We start from the raw sequence: 17,972 nt of genomic DNA on the forward strand, positions 1-17,972 counted from the left end.
GCTTATTGTAACAACTCGGATATAGTAAAGTTAAGCTCTGGTCCCGAATCACACTCCATAGACTGTACATTTTTACTCGGCTATAGTAAAGACTCGGTTATAGTAAAAATGAAAATTCTAGTATGCGTGCCGAATTCGTACCATACAGAACAAATTTCAGGGGGCTAAAATTATTAGCAACGTTATTAGCGAAGACTGATCACGCGTTTGGTAGGGATAACGGGGTGGCTGGGATTACCTTTTGTTGCTAGGAAAAAGGGTCACCCTCAGCACTGTCAAATGTTATGATGCATGCAGTGTTTTCTTCGGTATGCAGCTTTCCGCGTTCCCATTCTTGCCTGCTTACCTTACTTTCGCAATATTTGACGAAGCATCCCCCACAGTGTGACAGCGACATGCGCACTACCGTATTTACTCGCATAATCCTCGCACCCCCCCCCCCCCCCCATTGCCTATCGAAAATTGAAAAATTGTTTTTCCCTCACATATTCATCGCACCCCCAACTTTACTGCCGTGAGAGTCGACTAGCGCCATCTTTCAAGTGCTACTGAAACTAGCTGGCCCGGTTAGGTGCATGCGGTACCAGGCGGTGCTACCCGAACCCCCATCATCGTCATCATCACCAGCTCCACTAGCGCCTTGAGAAAAAAACATCAAGGCGTCAAGGTGTTTCTTGTCATTTTCGTTGTTCCGCTGGTCCTGCCGTACGCTCTCCCGAATTCTGCGCGTAGTTCCGCCATTCTGCGATGACGCTCGTAGGCCTCGTTCAGTGCTTGCTACTTCTGTCACCGTGCTCTTGGTGCCACTTCACCATGGGGCGATACGCAAGCTACACCGCTGCCTTCAAGCTAAAAGCTGTCGAGTACGCTTTGGAGCACGGCAATCGCGCCGCCAGCAGACACTTCGGAGTTAACGAGTTTTGCGTCCGCTACTGGAGACGGCAGCACGACAGGCACGGAAGGCAACCAGCAAGACTCGGCGTGCCTTCCGTGGTCCGAAGAAGGGCAAGTTTCCTGGGGTTGAAACTGTGCTCCTAGACTACATTAAGGCTCTATGGGCGGATAGTTGCGCCGTGTCAATAGAGCTGATACAGAACCAGGCACGCATATTGCCAGGAAAGAAGGCACCTTGGCGCAAGATTTGTGCCAAGGTGCGCCAAGTAACGGGTGGGCCACGCAATTCATGCAGCACAATGGACTTTCTCTGAGGAGGCGGACGACACTTTGCCAGCGGCTACCTGCAGCCTATGATGATAAGATTGTGGACTTTCATCACTTCGTGATACAAATTCGGCAAGAAAAAAACTTCTTGCTCTCGCAGATAGGAAACGCGGACCAAACACCCCTCAATATTGACATGCCGAGCAACACAACAGAGGAGCAGACAGGTGCGCGGTCTATGCACATCAGGACCACTGGGGCCGAAAAACGATGCGATGCACTGTGATGCTAGGCGTGACAGCAGATGGGCGGAAGCTGCCACCATATGTCATTGTCAATTCAAAACCTTGCCGAAAGGAAAGCTGCCTTTTGGAATACACGTAAGGGTACAAGAGAAAGCTTAGATGACGGCAGAGTTGATGATCGACTGGTTAAAGACTGTGCGTGCACGGCGACCGGGAGCACTTCTTTGTCCGTCGCTTCTTGTTCTCGATAGTTTCCACGGTCACCTCATGACTCTGTTCGCGCTAAGTTCACTGAATTATGCACAGACATAGCAATAATTCCAGGCGGCCTTACATCAATGCTACAGCCTCTGGACGTGTCTTTGAACAAGCCGTTCAAAGACAGCGTTCGGAGGCTATATGCAGAATGGGTGGCCGAAGGCCAACATGCTCTTACACCGGGCGGCAAGATAAAAAGGCCATCTGTAGAGCAGCTGTGCAGCTGGATAACAGAAGCCTGGAACATGATTGGAGCTGAAGTCGTCGTGAAGAACTGCAAAAAAACTGGCATTTCCGACGCCCTGGATGCGACGGAAGACTTGGTGTGGGACGAAGGTTACGAAGGTGAAGACGGTGAGGCTGAGGAAGCCAACAAAGCAGCGACCAGCGATAGCCATGGCAGTGTCGACGCGGACTCCGCGGACTCAGAGTGATGGTGATGCTGCGGGCGGCCAGCCTTCGCAAATAAAGTGCTCTTGCAGTCAGTGTTTGTTGTCTCGGTGCTTTTATTACAAACGTAAGTCCTGCTTGAAATTGATTGATTTGTGGGGTTTAACGCCCCAAAGCAACTCAGGCTATGAGAGACGCCGTAGTGGAGGACTCCGGAAATTTCGACCATCTGGGATTCTTTAACGTGCACTGACATCGCACAGCACACGGGCACCTTGCTTTTCGCCTCCATCGAAAAGCTGCTGCCGAGGCCAGGATTCGATCCCGCGCCCTCGGGAACAGTAGTCGAGCGCCGTAACCACTACGCCACCCCGGCGGGGTTGCTTGAAATTAATACAACATGAACTGAAAGGCTAGTTGGTCTGACATCTTCAAGTGGTGCAGCGCAATGGCACGAAGCCTAGACAAGAAAATGGGACACACAGCGCTGACAATTAATGTTTTGGTTATGTTTTGGTTCTATTTACAACAGCTGGCTTGAGAGCCCCGATTCACAGCCTATTTACATTTGCGTTCGGCACACCCCCTAACTTAGCACCGATTTTCTGCGAAAAAAAGTGCGAGCATTATGCGAGTAAATATGGTAAGTAGGTCGTATCAAAGCAACATGCACAATGGCATGACCGGAAGAGCAGCAGACAGAACGTGCGGAGGTTAGAGATGATGAAATGATATATTTCTTGCAATTTTGTGCTGTGCCACCTCAGCCTGACAAGCACGAAACCGAACAACCGACAAGAATGCTGTGAACGATCATTGGCGTCTATTCTGGTGCAATTGGCAATCAGCACGATGAAAACACGCGATAATGATGACAGCAAGGTCTGTTCTCGCCGTCTATCCCTCGGCAGAAAAAAAAAAAAAAAAAAGGTTAAGCGCTAGCCTTTTTTTTCTTCATCTTCAATATTGAAGAACTAAAGCGAGAGGTGGGAAATACAAATTGCACCTCCGCCACTTGTAAGGTAGCACTTGCACGAACGTCTGTTCTATTTTAGAACCAGCTAGCACACAGCGCGTGACGCTCCAGGCAGCAGTCAGCGATGATAATGATGATGATGAATCTATATATATATATATATATATATATATATATGAAAGAGGTGAAAGTTCGCGCACTGCACTCACAATATTTATTTATCTTACTGGGAAAGCTGAGATTACAGTTTGAATTAATGTGATTTTGCCTTTTTAACAACATAACATAGCTGTTAAGCAGCTTGCTAGCCAGCCATTGGCACTCCAAGATGAGCCAATACCAGCTTCATGCCATCTTTACCACTTTATGTCGTTGTATGAGATTGACCTTGTTTGTGCTTGAGCCTTTTTTTACCATGCGATGTCGAAACGCAAAATGCTGACATTGCTTGATAAGCAACAGCTGCTACGCATAGTCAATCTTCGCAATATGAAGCGTAAAGACATAGCTCAAAGGTACAGAATATCGGATCGACCGTCTCGGTCATAGTGAAAAATAGGAAAAAGGTGGAAGACACCATTGAAAACGGAACAAGTGCAAAACAACAGAAGTTGAGGCCCTGCACATATGAAGACGTTGAGTTCACACTTATAGTGTGGTTCCAGCAAGCGTGATCTGCAAACATTTCTCTGTGTGGGCCGCTCCTGCGAGAGAAAGCCCTTGAACTTGCTGCTAAATTGGGGCACGACGATTTTCAAGCCTCCAACGGCTGTTTTGATCGATTCAAGTGGCGGAACGGCACTGCCTTTCACAAGCACTGCGGCGAAGAGAGCGCGGTGGACAATGTCACTATGGTGGAGTGGAACAATCAGCTGCCATTGATTCTGGAAAGCTTCACGCCCAAAAATGTGTTCAACTGTAACGAAACCGCTGTTTTTTATAAACAGCTTCCAGAAAAAACGTACGACTTTAGGGAAAACAAAAGCAGCGGTGGCAAATGTAGCAAAGAAAGGGTGACATTCCTTCTGTGCTGCAGTGCCACCGGCGATGAAAGGCTGCCACCTCTCACCATCGAAAAATCGTGAAGCCCTTGATGTTTCAAAAACTTGACCACTGCCTTGTCAGTACAAAAGTACAGCAAAAACCTGGATGACCTCCAAAGTGTGTGTCGAGTTCCTCATACTTGGGACAATAAGCTGAGAGCAAAGAACAGGCATGTGCTGCTGCTGCTTGATCGTTGTTCAGCACATCCAGCCACACAAACCCCTCCACTGACAAATGTCAAGCTGCAGTTTTTTCCAGCGAATACAACTAGCAAGCTGCAGCCTTTAGATAAAGGCATTATACGGGCACTTAAGGTTCGCTACTGAAGAAAGATTGTTCAGCATATCTTGTTTCGCTTGGAAAATGTCGATCCTGTGCAAGTGGCCAAAATTGACCTTCTGAAAGCAATTCACTACATTGCAGCCTCATGGGAGGCAGTAGAAAACTCAACCATTGCAGCCTGCTTTGCCAAAGCAGGTGTGATCATCAGCGGTGTCCCCATAGATCAAGCACCTAGACCAATGGATGATGTGTGCCCCGAGTACAGAGGAGCCATTCTACAGGACTTCAGCTAAAGGAGTCCATAACAATTGTAGAACTTGTGCAGGTTGACAACTCAGAGCCAACATGGGGGTCTCTGACAGAGGATGAGATATGTCAGGAAGTTAATTCACCACCTGAGAACAGCAGCCTGGATGAAGTTGATCAAGATGAGGCACCAAACAAGGCTCAAGTTGCTGTTGCTTTGGGCACCCTCAGAGCAGCTCTCGGGGCAAGTGATGCTCAGGATGAGCAATACAGTTGAATCCCGCTATAACGAAATTCACGGTGCACGAAAAAAAATTCGTTCTCGCGGAACTTCGTTATCGCAAAAATTTGACGTGAAACGCAGAAAGAATTGCCCAAGCAGCAGCAAAGGCGTTTAATGCCAAAAATCTGTAAGCTTGGTTTGCTTACGCTTCACGGCGAGCAACGCCGTCACGCGATTTTCGCACTCGGTCAGCAAACCCATTGCAACATCGTCGTCTCGGACAGCAACGAAATTCCTGATGACATCAAAAGCGTCCATCACCTGTACGGCGGTTGCCGCAGCCGGCGCTTCCTGTACGTCGTCGTCTTCTTCATCGGAAGAGTCCTTATCATTCCGGGCAGCTTTTATGATCTGCTCATCACTCACATCTTCGTGAACAACAACACAAGCGTCAGCGCCGATGTATTCGTCGAGCTCGAGATTAGGCGGCACGGTTCCTATTTCTCCCAGCGTTTTCCAGGCGGCCGCGATCCCCGGAGCCGGTGACGCCTCTTCGTCGTCGTCTGTAACGCCTGGTGTTAGGCCAGCAGAGTGTACGGGTCAACCTTCGGCAAATCCGGCGTGCCTGAAACAGTTCACAATTACTGAGCGCCCCAGTGTGCTCCAGGCAGCAGACATAATCTGCAGTGCCACGTACAAGTCCACCTTCGTGTCTCGGCCGGTTTCAGTGTTAAAAAGCAGCCGCTGAATTAACCTCCCGCGGTAAGCGCGCTTCAGGCTAAGAATCACGCCCTGATCGAGAGGCTGTAAGACAGACGTGCAATTGGGAGGGAAAAACCTCAGCTCCGTGTTACTGAGCTTGACTTCGTCGGAGTGATGCGCTGAACAATTGTCCAAAAGCAAGCAAACTTTACGGCCCTGCCGCTTCATGTCGCGGTCGAATGCCATCATCCACTCGGTGAAAATAGCGCGGGTCATCCATGACTTGTTGTTCGCCTTGTACTGCACAGGTAGGCTACGAGTTCCCTTAAAACAGCGCGGCTTGGCACTTTTGCCTATGACTAACGGCGGACGCTTGTCCGAGCCATCCATGTTTGTGCAAAGCAGCACTGTGATGCGTTTTTTGCTGTGTTTGCCGCCGTGACAGCGCTGCCCCTTGAAGTCGAGCGTCCTAGCCGGCAACATCTCGTAGAATAGCCCGGTCTCGTCGGCGTTGTAAATGTCTGCAGGCGCGAAGTTGCTTAAAATTCCGGCCATGTTACTCGCCTTCCAAGCAGCTGCTCCGTCCACGTCTGCTGACATTGACTCGCCGCACAAGACTTTTCCAACGATGTTATGGCGGGCCTTGAAACGGTTTAGCCAGCCAATGCTGGCTTTAAAATCATCAATGCCAAGTAGGCATGCATAGTTCAAGGCTTTCTGCTGGACGATGCTTCCGGACAGGGGGACGTTGCTGGCTCGTGCTTCCACAAACCACGCATGCACTGCTTTGTCCAACTCTTCATGGAGGGGCTGCGTCACCTTTTTGTGCTTCGAGGATGTGCCTGAAGCAAGTGCCATTCTCACGCTGTCCTTATTGCCTAGAATCGTTGACAGCGAACTTGCAGGAATTCCGAAGTCTTCAGCAATTGCCGCTTTCTTCCTTCCGCTTTCTGCTTGGGCGATTATTTGAGCTTTTTGCTCAAGGGAAAGAGTTTTGCGTTTTTTCACTTGCGTTGCCATCGTGTCCTGCGGATGAAAACTCGTCGTTGTCGAAGAGAAAGGCAGCGAGTGAACAACGCGACCACGACACAAAGCCAAAATGGCGGAACTGCAATCACGTGATTTCATGCTTAATGTGGCTTTGGATTTGACTTGGACTTCTCGCCAATAAAACTAGTTTCGGTTTCGATTTTGAACGCGAAAATTTCGTTGAAGCGGAAACGCTCTGCAAAAATGGTTCGTTGTGCAGAGAAATTTACGCCATTAATTCTTATAGGATACTCGCGGGGAATAAAAAATTATTCGTTGTTGCGGAAATTTCGTTGTGGCGGTATTCGTTGTGGCGGGATTCAACTGTACATGCACTTAAAGCACCTGGAGACCTTCCTGACGAAGTACTAGCAGAAGGCAGTTCAAAAAACCGTGTTGCATTATTTTCAAAAGAGTTGAGTAACAGTGAAAATGAATGTTTATAATGCTATTCTTAAAGCAGAAAAGTGTTTCCTTTATAAACCAAAATGTGCCTGCCGTGCGGCGCTACAGACTACTCGTGATGCGTACAGCACGAGTGGCGGTCACGAAGTCTATGGATGTGCGGCCCGTGCATGCCCGCCGCATGCGCCGCCGACTGCTGCTCACAGCCGCACGCCGCTGCAAACTTTTCGCAGCATGGAAAATGATCGCAATGTCGGCGATGCGCGGTCCGCCGGCCTCGACGTACTTCTCGCGGCGCGTACAGCACGACAAAAAATGGTGACATGCCGGCCGCACGGCACTGCACACTGCTTGCAGATCGCGATCACAGAGCCAGCGATGTGCAGTCCGTACGTGCCCGCCGCTTACGCCGGCGCCAGCTGATGCGGTTGCGATGTCTGCGGTTTGCGGGCCACGCGCCGCTGAAAGCTTTTTGCGGCATAATCCTGGCAGAAAAATTACGATGTCGGCAAGGTGCGGACCACGCTTCACAGCAAGCTGTTCGTGATGCGTACATACAGCTCGGATGGTGATCGCGGCGTCAACGATGTGCGGGCAGTGCGTAGTGCTCAAGGTTGTGGTCACAGTTTGTGCGTTCGTATCATCTGTAGTGGCGTGGGAGAGTGTTCAAAACATTCGAAATTTTGCACATTGTACTCAATGCACCCCGGCCGGGGAATTTCGTGAATTCGTATCATCCCAAAATTCGTATCAACACGATTTGTATCACCGAGACTTTACTGTATTAACACTTTCCTGCCCGCGCCTATTCTCATTGATAGCCCGCGTTCTGAACGTATGATTTTGAACGTATGAGACGGGAAATCGTATGAACCAGGAATGTATCAACGAAGTTCTACTTACACATATCAATAGCAGTAAATATTAGTGTGTATAGGGAGGCAAATGAAAACAGCCGCAAGACAGCACTCACGCTTTGTCTGATTTGAAGCACTTGTCACAGGCCACACAATACAGCTCGTCTGGGTCATCTTCTTCATCAGAGTCACCAGATCCTGACTCAGCCCCATTCTCTGCAAAAAGTGGAGAAACATAAGTTCAACAATGGGCATAGCAAAAACAAACAAACAAATGTAAGTGGAAGGCCACTCCGAAAAGAAACAAAGCTGAAAAAGCATATATGCTCGAGATAATTGTGCACGGCCTCAATTTTTATGCTTTTGTTACCAGGTCATTCGCTTGTACTGTAAGCCTTATCAGGATCTCATCAAAATAGGAACAGAGCACTGACATCATCAACGCTAATACAAAAAAAGCTCTACAGCAAACAAATTTCACACTACTTAAAATGCGAGGAACAATCCATAAGATCATGCCACATATCAGGAGACTTTCCATTGAGACTTATGTGAAGTGATTTAAGCATAACCAGTTTACAAATTATTATTGATAAATTCTTCCCCAGCATTTAGAAGTTCTAAATATGATCGATAGGCTTATTTTGCAGCGAGAAGCTCCACTATGTCATGTTTGGGCAAGGTCAGCGATGGAGATAATTTGACCTTCAAGCGGAAAGATCGTCAGAATTGTGTTGTGACGTCATACCACATGACGTGCAACAGCTACCACCAGGGCACCATCGCTACACAGTACGCCAACCCCGTAAGGGGATGTAAGGGGGCAAAGCATCCGGAAATGCCTAAGGAAGCAATCCTAGCTCTTCACTGCCTTCTACAAACCGGATTTGTAACTAGATCTCTTCCTTACTAAAGAAAACGCAAATATGGACGGAATTTTGGAGATCCAAGAAAAAGCGCATACTTGATTCTATAAATGTTAACCTACATTTTTATGCAGTGAAAGTATTAATTCTAGACGCCTTTGTACCTCATTCAGCAATTAACTTTTTTTTTTTAATATCGGGCAGTATGGCTCATATGTTTTCCTGGATAATGTATTTTGCTCCAGCATTTATTTAAAAACGGATCAACGAAGTTTTGCTGTATTAACTGTGTAGATCATAATTCTATAATAAACAAGCTAGCTGACTCATGCAATGAATTTACGGCACTCAGCTCGAATTGAGATGTCAATGTTCTAAATTTTTTGAAAAACTGGTTAAACCATGTATCCATTGATATGTACCACTCAACACAAGAAAAAAATTAATACTAAGGTTCCTTGGATGAATGGGATTATTCGACATCTGTCGCGCTGTGTTCGTAGGCTTGGACGCTCGAAGCGCTCTAACGACACTGCCAGCGTCGCTTGATTCAGTCACGCTAAAAATGACCTGTGTCTGAAAATGAACTTTGCAAAGAATTTCTTTTATCGCATAAAACTGCAGCAGTTACTCAAGACAAATCCTTATAGGATTTGGAGGTCTATTCTACCCAATAGCATGTCCAGGATTCACTTAAAATTGATGGTGCCCCAAATACCAATCCCTAAATGTTGCTACCGAATTCAATATATACTGTATTTACTCACACGATGCTTGCACTCCCATAATGCTCGCACCCCCCATATTGGCTATGAAAAATTGGATTTTTTTTTTTCCTCGCATAATCACTGCACCACCAATATCACTGTTGCGAGAATTGTCTGGATAGATGGATGGAATATAGGAGCGTCCCCTTTGAAACGGGGTGGTAGCAGTAGCTATCATGCTCATTTTTCTCCCTATATCTTAATTATTGATTTAGATTGGTTAACTAAACCATCATTCTATTTCTTAAATTTTTTGTTTCTACATTACTAACATTATGTCACTTCTCTGCTTTTAAGCCACCAATCTTCCAGTCATTTTTTGCTAGTTTCCACCGCCAGTTTATTCACCCAGCCACTGGTATCTCTAATGGTGAATTCCAATCGCAGAACTGGAGCAGCGCGCACGCTCCATCACAGAACGCCTCAATCCGGCGGAGAGCACGCTCCCAGACTCTGCGTTTCGAATACTCTTGCTCCGGCCGGAGCAAGTAGGTGGCGCTCGCGAGCGAACGAAGATGGAGAAAGTACCCATCATTCCTTGCACTTACCCGCGCTTTTCGTGCGCTCGCGTCGTCTGCTTTGCAAGCCTGCCGCCTTTCTTCCCTTTGATATGGAAGTTACACCAGCCGTTTACGCAATTATATCCTCCTTGCTCGAAGAGCCGAGCGCGGACACACACGGTAAGACTCCTTCAGCACTTTCTTTAATATGGAAGAAAACTTCGGTTCACGTAGCGAATGCTTGCAGTCTTCCAGAGCCGAGCTGTAACATGCGCGGCTTTGAGTTTACACGGACGATGGACATAAATAGTTGATTCTTGATTCCTCGACAGATGAGTCGGAACTGCTGCTCTCCGACTCGCTGTCCTCAAGCAAAGCGAGCGCAAGAGCGCGACGCGAATCACCATCCATGGCGGCGGCAAATACTGATCGTCTGCTATGGAGCGGGGCGTTGCAAACAAGCCAACCCGGAAATGGATGCGCTAGTTAGCGCATGCGCAAGCGTCGCTCGGAAAATCACGTCACGCAAACTTCCGGTCGGTTCCCCCGATTTTGGCGGAGCAGTTTTGACTGCTCCGCGGAGCGACTTTTGCTCGGCAATTGCTCCCGTTCTGCGTTTGGAAGACGCGATCCGTGTTCCGGATCTGCGTTTGGAAGACAATTGCTCCGAAAGGAGCAGAAAACGTTGCTCTGGAAGTGCTTCTGCTGTGATTGGAATTCACCATAAATCCCAGAGCTTCAGGAACAGTGATTGCGCCTGCATCAACTTCCGGATGGATACCATTACATTCGAGTATAATATGGTCAATCGTTTCACTGGAGTTACCACATACAGCACATGCGTCATCTCCATTGTTAAATTTCTTTTTGTAGCTACGTGTTCTAAGGCACCCTGATCTAGCTTCAAAAAGTAGGGCACTGCCTCTTGAGTTATCAAAGAAATCTTCCTTCCTGACCTGCATTTTCCACTTTCGGTATAATTCCACAGTCTGTTTCTTTTCCATCGAATTTATCCAATTTTTACCTTCTGTGTTTTTCACCTGTTGCTTAATGCTCTTTATTTCTCCATCCTTGTGACTAGCATACTTACTTGTTAGTTTCCTAGTTCTTTTCCTCCATGTGAGTCAACGCTTTTTAACTACAGGTATTTAAATATTTTAGCTGCCCATCTGTCTGCTAGTAGTCTGCTAGTAGTAGCAAGCGCCATCTTTGGAGCACTACTGAAACTAGCTGGCCTAGTTGTGTGCGCGTGCTACCAGGTGGCAATATAGCGTGCTTAGGTATATCATCAACATCAAAGGTTATGCTTGTTGTGCAGTCTTCGTTCAGCCTTTTTGTGAGGTGTCTCCATGCCTTGTCTTCATTGTTCTTTCATTCCGTCTGTGTTACTTGTTTTATTCCACCATCTACCACGTTCTTGGTGCCGAATAGCGATTGGGCAGTAAACAAGCTGTAGAGTACCCGCTAGAGCATGGCAACCACACTACGAGCAGGCATTTTGGCATCACAGAGTCCTGCATACATTACTGGAGATAGCATGACAACCTGAAGATACGCCAGTAAGAGGAGCAAGCGCCACATAGTAAGACGCGGACGACGACGAACAGGAGAACACAAGAAACACGTGGCGCATCGAGAAAGCGCCACGTGGAGAAAAGCAACGACTCGGATTGACTTGATCCTGACTCCGGGAGCATCTGCCTGAGCTACAGGACTCAGGCGCAGCTGGACTTAGACCTTCCCACCAGCTGTGATGATGCGGCCACCAGCCGGGTGGCCGAACGCAAGTGGACCACGTATCCACCAGACGCTGCTCTGGCCATATGAAGTAAGCGTATGTGATACGTAACAGTTGGATCCAGGCTACAGCGCAGAGGCCTGCTGTAGAGCGGCCGTTAACCCAGCTTGTCGATCTGGGATGCACCCAGAGCCACCGCCTCCACCGATGCCCAGACGGACCACTCCGCCGGATGCACCATGCACCACCACCCCGGACACGAACACATAAGTGTGCTTTTCCTTTTCTTGCGTAAATTATTCTCCTGTTCATTGTGCGTGTTCCTCTGCCTTTTCTTGCTTGTACGTGCTTTTTTTTCCTTCATTGTTAAATTAGAGTTGTTTTTTTCTTCCAAGTGCTGCCACTTCGTGTATTTTAATTTCTTATCTCCATTCATAGAACTTATCTTCACAGCCAGGCCTTTCGTGGTACAAAGAGGGGAAAGTTTTCCAGCCTTGAAATATCATTCCTTGAGTACATCAAGGCTCTACAGGCGGATGGCTGCGCCATGTCGATAGAACCGATAAGGAACCAAGTGCACATAATCACAAGGAAGGAGGGCATCCCGGCACAAGATTTCCGGGCTAGCAACGGGTGGGCCACACGGTTCATGCTTCGCAATGGACTTTCTCTGAGGCGGACAACGCTTTGCCAGCGGCTACCAGAAGCCTATGAGAATAAAGTCATAGACTTTCATCGATTCATTATAAGGTTTCAACAGGAGGAAAAGCTTCTTGCTCTCAGATAGGCAACGCAGACCAAACTCCGCACAATTTTGATATGCCAAGAAGCAGAACAGTACAGCAGAATGGCAGGTGCACTGTACACATCAGGACGACAGGCACTGGAAAGCAGAGGTGCATGGCTGTGCTATGTGTAATGCGGGAGACCGGAAGCTGCCACCTTATGTAATTTTTCAGCGCGAGACCCTCCCGAAAGGAAAGCTCCCCCTGGTGTGCATGTGCGGGTGCAAGAAAAAGAGTGGATGACTGCAGACCTAATAATCAACTGGATCAAGACTGCGTGGGGACAGCGACCGGGACAGTTTCTTTGTCCACCGCTGAGTGTTGTGGACAGCTTTCATGGTCTCCTCCAGAAGACTGTTAGGGCCAAGCTGAAAGAACTGTGAACGGTCCTGGCTGTTATTCTAGGTGGCCTGGTGAACATGCCTTCAGGCATGTTTGCCAGGCAGAAAAAGCAGAAGGCTGTCTGTGGAGCTGCTGTGCAGTTGGATATTGGAGGCATGGGGCATTAATACCACAAGCGGGGTCATCAGAAGCTTCAAAAAAAACAAAAAAGGAATTTCAAAAGCCCTCGACACTACTGAAGACCACCTGGGGTGGAACGACGATGAGGCATCGGAAGGTGAAACTGGATAAGGAGCAGAGACCAGCGATTTTAGTGTCGATACGGACACGTATCAAGAGTCTGATGAAAAGTAGAACTATATGGTCTGCTGTGAACATTAATTATACCTCGAAATGCGAAGAAGCTAATCCAAGAGCAGAGAAATGCACTTGAAGGCGAGCGCCTGCTAAGGCGAGGAGGTAAGCGCCAGCTGCTTCACGACGCGGCGAGCGGCTCGGAGCCGAGGTCCAGGGAGTACCGCGCGTGCACGTCTGCTGTCCATGAAGGCTGAGGTGTGACTGATGCGAAGGGACATATGCCGAAGTTTAGGATGCGCAAGCGACAGACGACTGCTCAGTCCGGAGTAACACACTTGTATAACACTGCCCGGTGATGGCCACGACGTCCGCAACAGTAACACGCTCAGACAAAGACAAGTCCACTTGACGAAATGTTGGCTCGATCTGAAAACTGTGGCCCCTATTGCAAAAAAACAGCGTCTCCTGTGCGAAACCAGTAAGATTTTCGCGCTGGTTTTGCACTGGATCTGCTGGGCACGCTGGAGGTCTGCGATATTCACTGGAGCAGTAACGGGAAGACACTGGCTGCACTGGTGTGATGGGAGAAAAACGCTGTGATTAGCCTTTTGACGCTGGGTGTGTCGCTGGCATCCGCGATGCACTGGGAGAAGCGCTGTATGTGCGCTGGGGCCGCACTGGTCCCAGTGTCCCAGTATAGCCGGTGCGGCCTGCGGCGTCAGCCGGAGTAGCATCCCTCAGGGGCCAACAGGGCCACAGCGTACTTGCAGTCGACCATCGGGGCGCATATGAAAAATATGGCTCAAGCAAGCGCTTTTTGCTGCGAAGTCGTTGCACATTTGTAAGAAAACAAAGGCAGTATCTTCTTTCTAGAGTTTCCATGTTTCGATAGATCGTTTCGAGCGTTTCAAGAGAGACCACGACCACCGCGCCTCTATCTCATGACACACTGACGATTAACGCACAACTAAAGCTGGAATTGAATAATGTGGGCTACCATGCATAACCAACTTCACCGCTTATCTTAAGGGCACTCTAACACAATGATTACTGCCAAAATGTTCAATGCGGGCTCAATCGCAGGCGAGCGTAGCCTGCACCACGGCCCAGTATAAACAGCAGAAAGAAAAAATAAAATGAGGAAGAGAGTAGTTTACCGAGCGATGGGCCCATAAGAGCAAAACAACAACATACAGTGATCGTAATGCATAATATTTGGCGTGTTTCCCAAGGTTTTACGCTCCTTCTTATTCTGCGTATGAAGCAGCCGAGCCCTCGGTCATCGCAACGCTTCCCGACATGTTTACATACAAATAAGGTTTAGTTACACACAATATAGGGTCATCGCTGCGGCGCTTGCCGGTATTGAAGCTTGGTCGCACTTGTTTCCTTGAAGGTTTGTACTAAAGCTCCGTGTTCAGCGAAAATTACACCCACGGTAGCAGAGCACCACCGAAGAGCCGGCGTTGGTAAATTTGCCAGCGATGTCAAACTCCGCATGTTAAAATGATTCCAGTGCACAAAATAGCGCGCATAGGCACCCAGAACATTAGTTGCAAGTCGTGAAAGCAGACAGCAAGCTCCAATGATCAAGAAGTTGTAATTGTTAGAGCGGTAGCAATGTCCTGTAGACTGCGGAACATGAAGTCCCAACCTTATAAATGCGGGTCATGACATAAAATGCAAAAATGTTTTGTAGAATTGCAGTTCTCGGCGTGGCCGAGTGGTTAGCGTGCTGAGCTAGTGATTGATATGTGCCTAGGGACTGAGTTCGAAGCACGCTTGGTGCACTAGTTTTTTCTTTTTTTTTTACTTTTTTAGTTTTTTTTTATGTACCTAACTTGTTTCGTTACTTTTTAATTTTTATCCCACGCCTTTTTTTCTCAGGGCGAACAGTGCCGCCAGTGCGGAGCGTCCCAGTATGCCACGTCCCAGTGCGCCCAGTTTCCAGCGTCATGCTGGGACCATAATCAGGTATGGCGCTGGGGTGCTGGGACCCAGTGGCACTGGATTTTGCAATAGGGGCGTCCCCTCTTTACGCTCCTTCATGCCATGGTTTGAAGTTCTGAATACATTGACTCAATCTTGTGGAAAACCAGTTGCCTCCCCTTTCGCCACGGCTGATCACCACCACCCTAGCGAGCGTCGTGGCAGCGCCAGCGGGGAGAGGAGATAAATACCTCCCCTTGGGGGAAGGAGACCAGTGATGGGTGTGCCACCAAGACGTCTGCGCGGGTTCCCCTGAGAAGATGACAGACAGAGCAACTGGATCCATTCGGCTGATCACCACCACCCTAGCGAGCGTCGTGGCAGCGCCAGCGGGGAGAGGAGATAAATACCTCCCCTTGGGGGAAGGAGACAAGTGATGGGTGCGCCACCAAGACGTCTACGCGGGTTCCCCTGAGAAGATGACAGACAGAGCAACTGGATCCATTCGGCAACGAGAGCGGTTGACTCCCGCCACCTCTCCCAGCAAATGCCGGAGAATAGCAGGCACGGAGTACGCTGCGCACATGGGAGGACCCATTGTGCACGACTGCCCGTCTCCTGGTTCCCAACAGCGAAGAGACTAGTAAATACTGTATGCTCTCGCTGCCTTCCGAGGTAGACGCTGTGGTATGGCTTTGTCCTAGGAATGCAGCGCACACGAGAGATCCGGCCGCTATATTCATGGCGCGTGCAAATGTCCACCGCCGAAGTCGCACCCCCATCCCCCAGCCGGTGAGTCAGAAGTCCTTCTTACATAGCTTTGCCCTTCCAAGGAAAACCTTGTTGATGTATAAACCTTTGCAACGAGGGCACCCTGGGCATCTCCATAATGCTTGCTGGGCTGTTGTGTGCACCTGGCGTCAGTACGGTGGAAGTGGCAGGGAAACCGGTTTGCAACAGTCCAGAGAGGAGGCGTTTTCTAAGTCCTCCTCGCCCAATGCTAAGGTCTATAGCTAGCCGGCATGCTCTGTATTACTTGCAAGTGCAATAAATATCATCAGAGTATTAACGATGTGTTGTGGCCGTTCTTATCTCCTTTGTTAACTCCGCAGGTAACTAGCGAGAACGCTCGCGGAGTGGCGGAGGGGCAGAATACCGTCCCCCTTAAACCACCACAATCTGCAGCAAAGCCTTCAAAAACTTGACTAGATATGCGATACACTGTCTCAAGCCCCCTCAAAAAACAAACTTCTCATGTATAAATCTGTCATCCGCCCTCTCTTTGAATATGCGTCCATGGTTTGCGGTCCGAAGTTCACAACTGAAATTAGGAAACTTGAGGCTATGCGGAGACAAGCAGTTCGTTTTATCTTTCAACGATATTACCACAATGTTTCTTCCTCTTTCACGCTTTCATCAGTAAATTTACCTCCTCTGTCTGTCTTAAAATTTTTACATTGCATTATTAATTCTCACTGTTGCCTCTCACATAATACTTGCCTACCATTCACCCAATCAAGATCATTAAGTCATCATCCACTAAACATTACATCTTTCTATGCACGTACAAATATGTATACAGTCAAGCCCGGATATATTGAACTCGACGGCGATTGCAAAATAGTTCGATATATTGATAATTCGATATGCAGAAATCAGATTAAGACACCACTTGCGATAGTCAAAAATGATACCGTAGTTTTCGCGTAATCAACCCACTCGCATAATGAACCCACCCTCCACTTTTACCCTGAGAATTTTAAAAAAAAAGTGTTAAGGCAGGTTCACATGCATGTAATGAATTATTAAAAAATAAAAAAGGGCTTCCCACATCAGTGTGCATCAAAATGAAACCTGGAATGAATGGATCAACGTTCAGAACACCAAGCAAATGAATCCCAATACACACCACTAACAGCATATAAAGTGCTAACAAAGGAACATGCAACATGAGATTGGGGCAACCACTAGAGATTGTCACTGCTTTTACACTTGCTTTACACCTCGCTTTTTCTTCCATCGAAAAGTCGCCTGTGTTCACTTATGCATTATATGTGTGCTTTTTTTTTTTTTTTTTCCCCCTTTCAATCACTTATCTGCTGTATATTGTTACATATATGCCCTGTGCGCTGCTGGATGTTGAAGAAGAGGACGATAAACAGTAGTGACGCGAAAGGAAGACGAAGCTGAAGAAACCGTTGGGACTTGCCTGAACACTTGCTCTACTGTGCTGTGGACGCTTGCCCTTCACCCGCTGTGGTTTCCTGTGCTAGCCTTCTGCCCCGTATCATCTTGGTAGAGGTGACCAAAGATCCCCGTGCGTACAGACTACCCCTTGCGCTGCCAAAACCTGGATTTGCGCAGTGGACGTCATCTACCTGGGCTTTCAACGACGTCAACTACCACTATGACCTCCGAGGCAGCCCCTACCACCGCGCCAACTTCGGCTCAGCCAGTCGTGCTCACAAAAATCCGCCACCCTCCCATATTTAATGGCAAAGACAAGACAGACGTGGAAGATTGGCTGGATGAGTACGAGCGTTGCAGCAAGAACAACCGCTGGGACGCGACCATTATGCTGGCCAACATCATTTTCTATTTGGCGGGAACCGCTCGCACGTGGTTCCAAAATCACGAACAAGAGCTGGTGACGTGGGCAATCTGTAAGCAAAAGCTTCAGGACCTGTTCGGGAAGCCCATTGGTCGAGCTGTCGCAGCAAAAGCAGAACTTTCATCTCGCCTCCAATCCTCCACGGAGTCCTACCTTGCGTATATTCAAGACGTGCTTGCGTTGTGTCGCAAGGTCAACTGCTCAATGACGGAAAATGACAAGGTAGGCCATATCTCAAGGGCATTGCGGATGATGCGTTCAACATCCTGTTCTGCATGAATTGCTCCACCGTCGACTCAGTGCTTCAAGTCTGCCGAAA

The 17,972-nt window shown here is 48.3% G+C and overlaps 1 protein-coding gene across 1 annotated transcript in view; it reads right to left on the bottom strand.

The window, feature by feature from the left end:
- The window catches only part of LOC146180872 (dnaJ homolog subfamily C member 21), a 68,372-nt gene that overhangs the window by 11,982 nt on the left and 38,418 nt on the right, over positions 1 to 17,972 (bottom strand). Inside the window, exon 9 of the mRNA XM_084576197.1 lies at positions 7,935 to 8,034. Within this exon, the coding sequence (XP_084432323.1) occupies positions 7,935 to 8,034 (100 nt within the window). The remainder of the gene's footprint in view (positions 1 to 7,934; positions 8,035 to 17,972) is intronic.

The sequence above is a fragment of the Amblyomma maculatum genome, chromosome 8 (genome assembly GCF_055883805.1).
Source record: "Amblyomma maculatum isolate TAMU_Amacu chromosome 8, ASM5588380v1, whole genome shotgun sequence".
Classification (NCBI taxonomy): Eukaryota; Metazoa; Arthropoda; class Arachnida; order Ixodida; family Ixodidae; genus Amblyomma; species Amblyomma maculatum.